Genomic DNA, 15,888 nt, shown 5'->3' on the forward strand with positions numbered 1-15,888 from the left:
ATTAATAGGAATTAATGCAAACTACCCGTCAGCGTCTACATCAGTAACTCGAGATTATTCTCCAACTCGAGGAAGATTCGTAATTGCAACGAAACCAATAAAAAAGGGGGAGATACTGTTCGTGGAGAAACCCTTCGCCTTTGTCCCCCTGGACCACGAACATTCGAATTTAGTATGTGGAAATTGCTGTTCAGGGCTCTTTGGGGCTTTTTATCCATGCAGGGGCTGTGTAGAGGTTTCGTACTGCTCTCCGAGGTGTTTTAGAGAGTCCTGGGGGTTATACCATCGGTGGGAATGTCCTGGGTATGAAAGTGGAATCTGGAGACAGATAGGAATTGCACATTTAGCGATTAAACTTCTATTGGTCTTGGCCACTACCGAAGATATTGAGAAATTTAATCAAGTACAAAAACTGGTGACGAATATTGACAAATTGTCGGATGATGATTTGATGATTTATAGTATTGTGAGTAATCAATATTTATTTTATGTGCGTTTTTCGTGTCGTTTTCACTATTTTCCTTTCAGTTTTCAGGAGAGTTCAATGAAATATTCATGTTAAGATGTTGTGAGAAATGAGCGCATAAAAAGCAAAACGTAACGAAATTTGGTCAGCTATTCTGAAAAAGTTGTGCTACCGTATTCAAACTCCTGTAAATTGTTTTCTGAAAAATGAGGCAAATGTTGATTTTTTCGCACTTATCTTATAAGGAATACACTCATAGTGTATCGGAATGTGGTTACATTAAATTAATTGGTCCCTTCAAGTCATAAAATAAGTAATTTATTATGCTTGGGTCAATATACGGAACCTTTCGCTCCCCTTGACTTTTGAATGTTTATGATTTTTATAATCCATCTAAATTGGCATTCATTCAATTAAACGTGTGGTAAAGTGCCATAAACCTCACCACTAGTGAGCATCACCCAGGATTCACGGCGGCACGGGACGGTGATGTGGCTGTTATCAACTACACAAAGATTAGAATACGATCTGGTCCGTCTTTTCAAATTATTTTTCACTCAATTGAGTTTTACTCAATTTTATTCTGGATCTCCCTTAATACTCTTATCAAATGGTGAATTACTTGAATTTTATAGAAAATCTATCTACCGGCAGTATCCGCAACTATTACCGAAAAAGTGTGATTGGTGTAAAAAACAGAATAATATGTATTTTTTGGTCAATCTGGAATTCATATTTAGAAACATTGTAAGATAACTAGGCTGTAGGCTTTTTGGTGGTTTTAGGTGTTCCCTCCAAGAGTTCGGGAAATGTAATGAGCCACCATAGTCCTGCAAGCAAATTTGTAGAGCCTTTTTATACCGTCTCTATCAACATACGTGCGCTTGATGTAAGTGTTCCTCAAGACACTGCACTGGATCCCATCTGAACCACTACATCTAATGCTTAGATGGTGCGGCTCTTCTTCTGTAAGTTCACATTTTGGGCATGTCGGGTCGCTCCCCCTGGCTATTCTTGCTAAATACGAGACCTGTGACTGGTGATAAGCCCCACCAAAGAAAGAAGCTTTATCCTGTTCAGTTCCACTAGCGTCTCAGTCAGCTCAGTGCAATTGCTCACTAATCGCGAGCAACACTCACATCTGAGCAGTGCCCTTAGCCCGTGCTTGCAGTCAAAGCAAATGTATATTTTTTTGTCCTTGTCCCCTCTGTCCAAGATTTCCTTGGGACAGGTCCTCAGGGCAGCACATCAGACTTGCATTGCACCTGGATTAGGTGTTCCAGTATGTAATCTGGCTGGGTGATACCTACCACACTGGCTAATGTGATTTCATCCAATCCTTGCATGGCTCCGCCGGAGAAAACCCTGCGGAGCCTGGCAACCTGTGACAGTAATCCTGCTCCTCACAGAAGGCCCTCCATGCGGATTCTTTTGATTTCTTGATCAGCAATATAACAACATAATACATGCGAGTGTCAAATTAGGATTATTTTGAGACTACCTATCCAACATGATAATAAGTCGTCATGCGGATTTACTAGATGGGATTTCTTTCACTTAATGAATGCTATTATAATCATCTTTCGCTTAGTCAAGAGGTCATCAGAATGAACTTATTATGCCGTCAATAGATTAATTTTTCCAATATCTCCTAAAGAATTGAAACACCAGCCAACCAATCGGACCCATAAGAAAAATTCCTCTAAAAAATGAATCTAATAAATATATAAGAAATTTATAGACAAATGTACACGAAAATATGTGGATTTTCTTCTCGGTAAATTGACTTAGCAAACTATTTATTTTTCCCAGAGTATAACAAAGAAGTTCTTAACATTAACTTTTCCAACCGCAGCTAAATCCATTGCAATAATATTTTTTTGAGAAGTAATAATGGAACACTCCGTATTAACAAAAATATTGATATCACACAGAGAGAAGTTCATGCTTTCGATTGAACCTACATGGAGATAATTGAAAAAAAAGCGTCAGGCATTAATGCATACATAAATGCGCATATATATATATATATGCGATCGACAAATTGTATACTCGATTTTTTTAGATCAATTCAAGTACCATGACACAAAAAATTGAAAAGTCCAATTTCAACGAATAGGTACAAAGCGTGTTGCAAAGAAAACATTGGCTTAATGCTAAAAATCCGCTTTTTCTCATGTTTTATTAATTTTTGCTTGCGAATGTAAACATTGTATTTAATGATTTTTTCCATTTGCGATTTTTACTGGAAAGCGATCTAGAATGGTTTGAAGTAAAAAAAATAGTGAATTTTCTTACCATTCTAAATAATTTAAAATGTTTTCAGTTTATTGAAATAATTTAGGACTAACTGGTATTCTTGTTTCAGACCGCTCTCATGCTTTCCCAATATCTACAAGAGCACACAAACTTTATGGATCAAATAGATCTCAAAAAAGCAATAATAGATAAATTAGCAATCGACGAAAATGCAATGGTTTTCGAAATTTCCACTTTGTACGAGAAAAAAATTTTTCTCGCCAATTTCCTATTGCGTCATATGCTCCAGCTAATTGCTAATGGCCATGCAATCACGCGACTAAATTTAATGAATACACCAAAAGGCAATATCGTTGATGAACAACAACAGAGAGTGGCTGTTGGGATTTATCCATCCGTCAGTATGATGAATCATTCCTGCGATCCAACAATCATGAACACGTGAGAATTATATTTACCTGGATCTCTTTACGAACGTCCCTTTACAAGTAATTAGTAGTTAACATTTTTCATTCATTTTTTTTTAACTGTCACTTCTTTATTGATCTCAATTATTTTTCCCCCTCTATTTACGTTTTCTTGAAATTTTGGTGTTACTTGAATTAGATATTTTTTTTTATCACAATACAGTTTAATTTTGAGAGAAAAAAATCGCAGGATACCAAAACATATTTTTTGAGCTACGACGATTTATAGAAGGAAAATTTATTTGGCAACTTTTCATCGACATGCCTGATAATCACATTCCTTACAACATTAGCCAATTATAATCTTCATTAATACCATAACCAATGGTTTCAGGAAAAATGATGAGAAATTTTTTTGTCCCGCAGTAGCTATATTCAGTTAACAATTAAGAGTATTCATTAATTCTTCGTTGGCAATAATTGGAATTTAATTTAAGGAAATTTTTCTTCTCAGTTTTTGGAATGATTATTTAATCGTCAAAGCGATAAAAGATGTCGGGATTGGGGATGAAATCTTCAATTGCTATGGTACGTGAATAGAGAATCAGAGTAATGGGAAAGAGAAGGAAAAAGGGTGAATTTCAATGTCTGGAATAATTAATGACTGCGACGTTTTCATGGGTGATTTATGTCGTTTCTTTTAGGACCGCATTTCCGTCGTATGTCAGTGGAAGAACGTCAAAAGGCCCTAAAAAGTCAGTACTGCTTTGAATGCAAGTGTCTGTCATGCACAGATATCGATCTGCGATGTTTTTTGGTAATAAAAAATATTGGTTACTTTGGGAATTGTTGTATGCTATGGAAGAAGAGTTTCGGGACTCTGCAATGATTCATTTTCGACATGGAGATATTGCTTTTAGTTTGCTCTCATAGAGCAATGAACTCTTAGAATGTTTTTGCACGTCTTTGGTACTACGGAACCGAAGGTTTTAAAAGATCAGACCATTAATAACTTGTCTTTGCGCTGCAAATACTGGAATATACTAGAAAATTGAAGTATATTTTATGCCTACAAAAACTCATTTATAGACAATAAAGTTTAAGTCGAAGTTAAATTAATTGTGAATTTCGACGAATTTGAAGCTATTCCATAAACTTAAGGTTTTTGTATCGTAAAATTGTTGTTCGAAAGTTTTTGTTAAAAATTTTATGATGAAGAGTTAACAAAATTATCTAAGAAATGAGCCCTTTCCGTTTGAAGTTGACCTTTGTGAACTTGAGATATCCATATTTATTAGATAACACGTGTTTAAATAGAGTTTCACCGATTACAGTTTTTAAAATATCAACGGATCGACAGTCTTTGAAATAAAAAAAAAAGGAATATATATCGTGGGAGGGAATATAGAAAAAAAATCAAATCGACTGACCACGTGGTTGGTGATATAATTATCGAAATTCCATAAATTCATATAATAGAAAATAGTTAATATGGGAAATATATAGTTAAGCTTTAGCTATCCATGCTCTATTAATTCGTTACTTTAACATATTCGTCCAGTTTCTTTATTCAATTTCAAAATAATACTAGATTCCTTCTAATTACGTGTTAAATATACCTTGAGTGACTACATAGGAAATGTTATTGGCGGAATTAAATTCAAATACACAGTGATAACAAAAAAATGGGCAAATGGATACGAGGAATCGTAACAATAAGTATCCATTCAGGAGCGAATTTCTAGCTCATTAGCAACAATGATTATACCAAGAGTGAATATGTGCAATTATCCACTTATTTTAGTTTAAATTGTTATCAATGAAGAACCACATGGTATTTTTTCGAGCCTAATTTGTACGGTTAATTATTTCATGAAATAGATATTTGGATACTGGATAAACAATAAGTGGCAAGAATATTGGAAAAACAAACATTTTCAAGTTACGAATTGGCATAGGGCTTTGTGGAATGTCTCGTTTTCCAACAAAAAAGTCCATGTTTTTTTTCTTAAAAATGGGATTTTTGCTATAGATGATCTCTCCGATCAGTATCCAATCTTAAGTTTTTTCTCCCCATTTATAAAGTTGGGGTAAACTTCAAGTTAATACCCTTTAAAGCTACCAGCTCTCGCTAACTTTTGCAATCGATTTCAGGATCGTTTTACTGCACTTAAATGTCCCTCATGCTCAGGACCCCTGATCCTCGTGAACAAAGCTTTCTCCTGCCTGGAGTGTCACAATTCAACGAAGATTGATATGGTTGCACGAGCGAAGGATTTAAAGAGAGCACAAGATCTCTTTGTCACTTCCCAAAACCTCCTGGATGTTGGCAAATTCGAGGATTCAAAACAAAAACTCTTGGAATGTCTAAACATCCGGAAAAATCTGCTATTCAAAGACCATGAGGATGTGTCCATAGTACTTGACTCACTGGGAAAGATATCGGTGATAATGGGTCAATGGTTGGAAGCGATATCTTACCTCGAGGAGAGCATTGTTACTATTGAGGAGAAATTCGGCAAAGATAGCATCGAAGTCGCTAATGAATTGAATAAAATTACTGACGTATGCCTTCAGTATCTCCAGAAAGAGATGAATAGGAGGTCGCAGATATACAAGTAAGCGGAATATTCAAATCTCAAGTAGTTTCTATTTTTTCTTTAATGAAGTGGTAAAGTATAACAAGTCCATTTGGCTGATGGATAAGTTTACCAGGGGCATCTCGGAGATATTTTTGAAGTTACCTTTTTTATAGCTCTTATTGCACCCGACAAAGAATGTTCTTAAAAAAATTTCGCTATCTATTTCAAATGCAGAGATATTCCTCGAAGAGTCCACTTGTTATCATTCATCATTTCTTCACTCAGTCAACCAAGCGGCAAATCAATGTTGTTGGATTTAATTCAGAAGCTAGTGATTATCAGTGAGATTGGAGCGAGGTTTTTTTATTCTTAATCTTTCATGTTTGTTTTTTTTCTATCAAATGACAAACTGCGTATTTTCCATTATTTTCTGTAAACTCGGCAGATTCCTGGAATCAATATCCCGATCAGCCACCCTCCAACTATTTAGTTCTATCATTATTTTTTTATAATCATTGGGGTGTATTCCACAACACAAATTGAGATCCAAGTATAGGAATGCGAGATTTACGTTATTCTACATAAACAACATGAAATTCAAACCAGAGATTCCATTCGATAGATATGTTATATATATACACAGCATTGTCAGCGTGATGCTTAGTAACGTAACTGGATTATGCTGACCGATTAATAGCAAATGATCAGTTAAGGGCTAATGTGTTTTACTCCCCCCCCCCCGGAACTTATTGAATATAACTATATTGAATTACATCCTATCCGATAGTTTTTGACCTCCTGATCACGAATCTGACAACCGTATGTTGGGGAGACAAATAGTTTCCTCCATCCGTCGAAATTTGTATACCGCTCTTTGCATTACCCAGGGCTACGGTGAGGACGTAGCGGTTATTGGCCCCACGACAACACATGTTGGTACATTTAAAGACTAGGACAACACGAAGAGGTATATTTTTGTTTACTCACTCAACAGCAACACCATTCATCGTGGGGGGCGATCGATCTCCTTTGGAAATTATTGACATTGACACTCGGTATATACGTGACCACTGCGCTGTCCTTACTCATACAGCAAATTCTATAATTAAGCTTATAATTATGAATTGTAAGTAAAAAATTCATACCTATATCGAGTGCCCACGTAGTAATCTCATGTCTCCCCCGATGGAAGGGCCGCTCCTGATGTGGCACGTGTTTATTTATCCGCGAACCCAGACGTACTGGTTCATTGGAGACTTGAATTATCGTACGATATAATCCCTGACCCGTTGTTGTCTAATCCTTCATGTAAACATGGAGATTACTCCACTTTCGCTATTTAACTTTTTTTGGGGAGGGGGGGGGGGGCTGTTCTACACATTTACCCATGCGGTTGACACCGAAGAAATTTCGCGGTATGTAAAACGTATGGAGCAGTCTCTTTTAGTTTTGGTTCTCTAATAATCAGATAAGAAACTAGTTAAGTAAATATGTGGTTTAGGTCCACCAAAACAATACTTCTTGCAATATTAATTTCTCTGAGAAAACTGCATTCTTATTGTCTCAGTATCCAGAAATAGGCAGAGAGTAGATGCGGAAGAAATAGCAGAGAGAAAAATCCATTGTGAAATAATTCTGAGGTAAACTCTGTTGTACCTAAAATTCCTTAAAAATCCCCATTATATCGATCGCACTGTTAAATCTTTGAAAATTTATCCATTTCCAGTTAACCATGAAAATGAGTAATTACTGCAGAAAAAATCAAAATAATTAGCTACAGAGAGTGGCCGAGGAAAGATAATTGAAAAATAATCACAGATGAAAAAATATAATACACAATCTTAGTTTTTTATTTTAATGAAATTACGACTATTATTTGAGATTTTTTCCAATATGAATATTGAAAGAGTAAATAGGTTCATAGGGAAAATTAACTTAAAAAAATTTGTTAATACAAATCATTTGAGGGAAATTTCCTTGCAGAATTTTTATAGTAAAATCGCTTGAAGTTCTTTTTGTGTATTTCTGTATAACTGTATATAATCTAATTTTATAATTTTAATTGGGTACATTTGTGTATAATTTATGTGTAAAATAGATTAAATTGTCCGGAAAACTGAAATTGCTTTCAAATGCAGTCCTTTCTGTTGAATCTTTCTAATGGCAAAACTTCTAAACGAATTCAATTACAAGCTTATATAATTTTTGTAGGAATCTAATAGAATTTATAAAGTGGCCCAGATTCTTAATTCGGTAACGGAAACCTATGTATTTAAATATAGAATATCCAGAATAGTTTGGTGGACCTGAACTAGACATTTACCATTAGTTTTTCACAATAATGATAAGAATATATGCAATTCTGCATTTTAAGCATGACGAAGTTATATTCATTAATGCAGAGTAATTATTCATGTTTGGGATCTTGAAAGTCAAATGGTTCAATGATCCTATGCATGTGTACCTAGAATGGACTGAAATACACTGTCAGCGCCGTCTATACGGTATATAAGGTACTCCTAGGGTCCCGGACAGGACGCTTTCGTTTTTGTTTTCCGAAGCGTGTATGTAAAAGAAAAAAAAATTGTTATAACGTTTGTTATTTTATCTAGCTCTGAAAGTGCTATTAAATATGAATTCAAAGGTGGGTACCACTCTCCTTGCCCCTGGAAAGTTTTTTAAAAATGATTTTAGGATTGTAAGGCGGAAAATGTGGCAACCACATAAGGATGTCACCTCGTCCCCGACATTGACGTTACCATCTTCTCGGGTACACACACCACCCATCAGAGATTGATTACGCAGTCCGCAGCCATTCGTTAGAGTATGCCACGACAGTCGATCATACTGGAGAAAGACCGCCCTGCCTCTCTCCTTCTCATTGTCTCCATTATCGAAACGTTTTCCACTGTCTGTAATCATTAGCTCGGACACACGCGATGATAGCTGGATGAGCTGGGGAAAGATGGTGCAACCTCTCTTTTACTGTCTCGGACCGAGCAAGCTAAAACGCCTTATAGCTAAAATTAATTGGATCCAAAGATCGCCCCTGTAAGACGACTATTCTATCCTTGTAATTCTGTCGAACATCTATCTCAGGCCCCCTTCCCACCTTGGTCAATATGTTGTGAAGCTCTGTAAGGGAGGCATAGGAGTCTGTGCAATCACTGGATGCGGGCTACCATGCAATTACACTCTGGGCGGTAGCAGCTAAAGAACTCCAGTGAGAATGAAGTGTTGGGGTTCAAGCTGATCATGATAGGAATTTTGGCAGTAGGGCGATTTTCTGTGGGCGATGTACCCCGCATCCTGCCCGCGCTACGCCCATTATGGCTCTGTTCCGTGCGAGAAGAAGGAAGAATCTCTAATTAAGAGGACATGCTTTGAAGCTGTGGAATACCGTGTGACTTTCATGTTCAGCATCTTATGTGGCAAAATAGATAAACAGACTTTCAATGTGGTGCTTCGTTTAAGAGTTCAGAAGATTCATCATTGAACGAGGAGGAGGGAGGGGGAGGGCACTCTTATTATCTTGAAGCAATACCACCCTGTAATCCCTGGACCAACACTTTCAATCAGTGCTCGGGGGATCAAAGTTCACGCTGTCAAGATCAATAGTGAATTGACAGGCATACCAACTCCCTACAGCAATGCAATCCTCACCAAGGCGAATTCACTACCACGTACTCTTATAACCACGGCCTTCTATAAACGTTTAATTCATTAGTAGAGAAGCATCCGCAGCTCGGATACTCTAATGTCAGCATGATCTTCGACGATTTGTTCTACTACATTTGTGCGAAAAGAGGTGAAGTCATTACGATGAGGAGAAACGTGTCCAAAGCACTAGAGTTCAACGAAGTTGGCTGTCTTTCCTCCTTCTGAGTCACATCTCGAGGAGAAGTAACTCTCAGAATTCTTGAATCGTCAGTGTTGCGTCTCCAGGATCTTTCCCTCGAGGGTCAAATACTCCCAATCCAGGGCTCAAACTTTTTGGCCCCAAAGATCTCGGTAACCTCGAGAACACCCCGAAAGCCCACGTTCCCGGAAGACTACACTGAGAAAAAAAATTACTTTTGCCAAGAATAGTTCCTTCCCATCAGTAAATCTGGTGATTACTGTGTAAATAGTTTCATAAGACTTACTAATGCCAAATATATTTTCTTGTGCTTAGTAGATATTCTTGGCTAAAGAAAATTTTTTCCTCAGTGTAGACTCTCCTTTAATTCATCCCCGATCGACAGCTGGAGTGACTTTCTCGAGAATAAACAACTGGCTATCAAACACTCTTGCACAGAAGAGGATTAAACTTCTTATGGAATTGGACGACCTGATGGTCCACCAGAATGCCCAGGTACTCGATAACTCGAACTCGATCTCGTTCCTTCGCACTCTGGGAAGGAATACTCAAAAACGCCTTTTCTTTTGCCAACTGCAACGAGGTTCGCACCGCCCCCAAAAATATTTCCAGAATGCCAATTTCCCCTCCTCGAATAAAGTTCGACCGATTGTCTGTAGTGAAAAGCTCTAACGTACGTCGGGTGAGACCTATTTAGCAGCTAGAACCGGATGTTTTGCTCTCAACAGATGCCTCACAGACAGGCTAGGGCGTCGACGTAAACGCAAGTTAATAGGTAGGCCTTTGGACACCGGATCGGATGACTAGCCACATCAATTGCAAAGAGCTCTTTACACTGTAAAAATTTTTATGTTTCACTTTTAGAGTTGCCATCTTTAGAAGGAAAATAATAATTGCCGAAAAAATTTCCGAAATATATTCTCCAAGTTTTTTCATTGCAAATTTTGAAATTTTAGATTTAAAATTAAAAACTGAAACTTTGCGCCAATTCTGACCGGCCAGCAATTTTTGTTTAACTTATTCGTAGTTAAAGGTTGGCTAATTGTGTGCCCATTAGGATTTGGAGATTATCCCGACCCTAGTAATAGACCGGCACTCGGCCACTTGCAGTATGTCGGACCCTCCTTTATAGTACTCATAAGTTTTTGACTGGGTTTACTGGATGAAGCTATCAGGAGAATGACGAAAAGCTGTTTTTTTTTAATCTAAATAATTAATTTCTAGTTGAGATAATAAGATTCGACAGGTCTTACTCGACGCAGGAAGAGTTCTACTTAAGGTTGTTGTCGCGTAGAATTTTTTTTCGACAGTTTTCGTTAACAATTTTATGGTGAATAGTTTGAAAAATTAGCAACAAAATGAGCCTTTTCCGTTTGCAATTGACCGTTTTGAACTTGAGATATAAATTTTTGAAATTCGAGTGATTTAACACGTGTTTAAATGGAGTTTTGCCGATTAGAATGTTTTAAAAATCAACGGCTCGACAGTTTCCGAAATAAAAAAAAACGTGGAATATACATCGTGGGAGGAAATACAGAAAAAAAAATCAAATCGATTGACCGTTTGGTTTACGGAATATAATTATCGGAAATTCATAAATTTATATAATTGAAAATAGTTAATATGAAAAATATATAGTTATGCTTTAGCTATCCATGCACAATGCAATCAATCAAGTGAGACTATATACCGCTAAAAGATTGTGTTCTAAACTGGCCCGTTTTACAGCGGATAAACTTTTTACAGAGACTGTCGCGCGACAACCACCTTAAATCTGAGTCCATGAAAAAAAAACACAATTTTTAGCTTTATGAGAAAAATGTGAATATCTCGTAAACAAGAATCGATAAAGTGGGCCCTTTTCATGCGGATAGCCAACTATGTGTGCTTGGACGATTTGCTCGCGAGGAGTAATCGGCGAGTAGGGGCGAACTTTTACGAGGATTATTGCAAAGGGATTGATATTTCTAAAATATCTGTAGGGAATAAGTGCCCTGTTAAGAGTTTAAAACCAGCCTAACTCTTTGTTTTCAGTTAGTCGAGTTACTTTATGTGACGTTTGATTATTTTGCCGACGTAGGAGTTCTTTTTCTAAGAACCCAGTAACAGTGAACCCCGAACATGCATATTCTTCATGCTTATGTATGGCAGTCTCTCAGAAGATAAACGTTATTGCCTCATCAATCATTTTTATATCACAGTACGCAAAAAAAAGTGTGCCGCTACAATATTAACACATCTCCTAAGGGTCAAGCTGAAGACAGACATAAAATAGGATGGTTTTCCCCTTATACAGTAGAAAACGAATATTTTAGCTTTTGCGGAGGCTCGACCTGAGTGCAGGCTTGAAGGTCAGTTGGAGACCTTACTTCAGATCCTCTGCGATCGGCGTGAGTCTGTTTACAATGTTTACAATGCACACCTAGGAGTATTTTTGGTAATAGGGGAGAATAAGGTCCTCATAAAATTCAAAGTTTTGCTGATGCCTATAGTGCTCTCCGTTACCTTACAAATAAAAAACTAATACGTTTTTGGCGGAAATTTTTTGAAAAAGTAATTGCGAAAATCATACACCTTCAGGTGGGAAGAGGAGTGGAACGTTCCATCCACCTACCCAAAATATACAAAATTCAGAGATATGTTTCGAAAAAGCTCAATTCATTAAACGCACCACGTTCCGACATAGTATGAATCATTACCTGATAATTGATAAACGCGTGAAAAACTCAACAATTATTTTCAAAATCCACTTTTTCTGAAATAACTTTTTAACCGTAGATTTTCGCCAAAAAAGTATTGGAGTTTTTGTTTGGAAAATCATGGAGACTACTGTAGGCATCATCAGAACTTCAAATTTTCTGAGGGTCTTATTCTCTCCGATTACCTTTTTTTATACCCTGTAGACGGCGCTGACAGAATATTTGAGTTGATTCTAGGTGCACGCAAATGGATATAGTACGATAAGTTACCTCCGTAAGGTCAAGTCTCATTTTTTTTCTTTATGGGGAGAAAACGACGTTTTAATATCAATTATTAGTTCAATATCAGACTATGTACATATTTGGTTCTGAATAATTAAAATGAAAGATATGTCAAATGAGTTTTCAAGCGGTTGTTAAAATCGGTCAGATTATGGAAAAAACCTTAAATTAAAAATATCTTCATCTTTTTGTCCGTAATATCTCATTAACGGGAGCATTGAAGATTCATCAGAATGTGAGAAGTAAACCGGTTCAAGTAGTTTGAATTAATTCGATAAAGGTGAATTCTCTTTGTGAAATTTAATTGACGTTTTCTCATTGTTTCTTTTCTTTAGAGATACACTGAGGAAGACACAGAGGTTTCTAGATCGCGCTGAGGAGATAACGAATCTCATTAGCGGACCTTGGGACAGCGTTTGCAGGGAATTGCAAGAGAAGAAGGAGGAGCTGGAGGGGATGTTCGAGTGTCTTCATATTTAAGTTGAAAGGGAAAATTTATAAACAATTGAGATTTGTTGGAGCCCCTCCGTCTGCGAGAGAAATTGTATGATGTGTCGATAGTTATGAAATTATTCGTAGTGATGAAATCATTGATGCTTTGTTATAATTTTTAAAAGCGACAACTAACTTTAGTAAGATTGTGATTTACGGAAGAACTATCGATATCTAAAAATATCTCTTAATCTTAATTAATGAGAATTAATTAAATTAGCCTACTTTGCATTGATTGAACACCCAATTAATATTTATATGTATATCTTTATAATTCGCGTTCATCATAAAAGTACAATAATAGCATTATATCAAATCACAAGAAGAAATTCATTGCTCACACAACTGGTGCATTCATCAGATACAATTAATAAACCTTCGCACCCAAAAGCGACACTCGCCCCTCTGTCATCACAAATACTCATATTGTTTCACATCTCGTTAGATTTTGTTTTTTATAATAATTTTTTTTGTTCGTTAATTCTGGCCCGTTTAATTACAAATTTATCTATAAGTCCACGTAATATTTTTGTTCATTTTTGTTGTTGACTTCTCAATATCAAGAAAAAAATCATACAATTCCAAGTAACATACGTGTAAAAAAATAAGTGGGACGTATGAAAAAAAAATATATTAAAAATCAAAATACGTATAACAAATACTTACAAAACGCAATTATTGACTTAAAATTTAATTCCATTAATTATCCACTAGTAACAAAATATCAAATTGTGACGGACATAACTGGGGTAATACAAAATAACTCCGACAATATTCGAGTACGTCCTAATTTTATTTTCATCCATCTAATGAACTCTCGATATTTTGTTGGTTGAACGACTGGTATCTCATCAATTGTGTCCCTAAATGATCTACAACTTTCTACAAACCCTCATTAATTTCGTCGTTATAATTTTCATTGGATCTTCATTAAATTTGACTCTTTCATTTTTTATACAAAATATACATGATTTTTTTTATCGTGAGAGAGTATCGAATATTTGGTATGTGGATGATCATTGACATAGCAACTTCAGCGTCAGTGGTCTGTTTTTTGACGGATGGAGTTATTTTTTCACAGGGTATTCGATACTTTTTCTCGATATCGAGAAATGTATTACGCCCTTTCATAAACGAAGATCGTACTAGAGAGAAGGAGTGAATTATGATGAGCAGAATCCCGCTTTTTGAAGGATTAGCGTTGGAGATTCGTGTGGATAACGAATGGCTTTATGAAGAAATACTCAGAATGTATTTTTTGCAGTGAAAAAAAATCTCTACAAAAAACTTTTCTGATATTTTTGAATAAAAGCCTTTTTGAATAGAATTCAACTTTTTTGCAAAGTGATAAGTTATCTCAATAATGAATGGTCTTATGAAAATTTCGCAATCTCGACATATTATTTTGCTAACGCCCCACATCACTAGGAGATTTTCATTCTCAATAAAACCCAAAAGGAGTTTGCTCCCTCATCATATTTCTCTTTCTCTCATTCACCCACCTCAAAACATACCTTCTTCATCTATTCTGTATTACGTTTGAATCTTTCTCCAATAAAGCAAGAAAATAAAACAGAGAAAAAAAAAACAATCATGAGAAAGAGTGAATCATGGAATAAAAGAAGAGGGATTAGGGGATTTGAGAAAAATAAAAGGAATTGGATATAAAAATCCCGAAAGTAAAAAAAGATTAATAGAAGGTGTGAAAAGGGGTAGGAAGAGATTACTTGGGTGTCACTAATCAGGCACTTACGATATTTTTTCCCTCATTCTTTTGTACGAGTTGTTCGTACCTTAAAGAGTCACACCCACACTCATTTCTCATTTCACATTAATCTCCTCTGTTCTCACATTACCACCTGAATTCTCTTCATCTTCGTTAAGGTATTACATTTTTCACTTAAAAACACATTCACACGTCATGTTATCATCTTTCTTATCAGCACACACGCAGACATGTTCTTCTTCATCATTTTCTCCTGAAACTTGAGGAACACTTGGCCAAAATTTCCACACTGTAGCTTTTCCATGATGAAAAATCTTATTAAATGAGAGCATCGAGACTCCCTCTTCCTCTGGCACAAGTTTCAACACTGTGGAGATTTTTTAAGTTGTCTCGAGTCGAAGACATTGAAGGTTTCTTCGGCCCTTTTTTTATGAATTGGTTCATTTACTATCTACTAGGTGAATTCTAAGTCATGAGTTCTGTTGTGTCATCCGCCTCGTTTTCCTCCGGTGGTTCAACAGTCACTGACAGCTTCGTGTAACCCACAGTGCATTCTCGTCTCCTTGACACAGCCTGAAATTATTTTGATGAAATGAAATTTAAATGATATCATAGAGCTGCTGTTTCCCCGCCATCGTTTTTCTATTTTTTTCAATTGGATAGTAATTTATTGTGATATTCAAATGGCACTACTCTAATATTCTGATGTTAACAAATATGGAATTGCTCTTTCATTATATATTGCAGTTTTTTGCGCTAATAAATTAGCAATACACTTCCGACTAGTCGAAAATTAGGGTATCCAATACAATACTCCAGAAATTTGTGATTAATTTTTGAAAAGATCTGCAAAAAAGTGACCACCGATTGTAGAGTATATTAGTTACCTAGGGAGGAAAAACAGATAAGTCTTCCCCATTCGCAAAGGTACCACCCGAACCGAAGACGAGGGTGCTAAGCACCTGGAGAAGGCTTGTCTGTGTTTTCTGCCGAGGGTTGAACACGATTTTTCAACCCGGCAGGCAGAAAGTGGTAACTTTCTGTTGCCCTTCCAGCCTACACCGTGTTGAAAAAATATTGACAACGTTGCTCTTAGAGCTGAGCAATGTCGGCAAG

The 15,888-nt window shown here is 36.3% G+C and overlaps 2 protein-coding genes across 2 annotated transcripts in view; one reads left to right on the top strand and one right to left on the bottom strand.

Moving 5' to 3' along the window:
- Nucleotides 1–13,564, top strand: part of LOC105271965 (SET and MYND domain-containing protein 4) — a 15,513-nt gene extending 1,949 nt beyond the window's left edge. The window contains exons 2-7 of the mRNA XM_011313802.1: nt 3–466; nt 2,835–3,166; nt 3,647–3,720; nt 3,837–3,949; nt 5,287–5,750; nt 12,890–13,564. Of these exons, the coding sequence (XP_011312104.1) occupies nt 3–466; nt 2,835–3,166; nt 3,647–3,720; nt 3,837–3,949; nt 5,287–5,750; nt 12,890–13,034 (1,592 nt within the window). The 3' untranslated portion in view covers nt 13,035–13,564. The remainder of the gene's footprint in view (nt 1–2; nt 467–2,834; nt 3,167–3,646; nt 3,721–3,836; nt 3,950–5,286; nt 5,751–12,889) is intronic.
- Nucleotides 13,565–14,166: 602 nt separating this feature from the next.
- Fur2 (furin-like protease 2) overlaps nt 14,167–15,888 on the bottom strand; it is a 57,444-nt gene continuing 55,722 nt past the window's right edge. Inside the window, exon 11 of the mRNA XM_011313803.1 lies at nt 14,167–15,345. Coding sequence (XP_011312105.1) covers nt 15,238–15,345 — 108 coding nt within the window. The 3' untranslated portion in view covers nt 14,167–15,237. The remainder of the gene's footprint in view (nt 15,346–15,888) is intronic.

This window comes from Fopius arisanus, unplaced genomic scaffold (genome assembly GCF_000806365.1).
Source record: "Fopius arisanus strain USDA-PBARC FA_bdor unplaced genomic scaffold, ASM80636v1 scaffold00130, whole genome shotgun sequence".
Lineage (NCBI taxonomy): Eukaryota > Metazoa > Arthropoda > Insecta > Hymenoptera > Braconidae > Fopius > Fopius arisanus.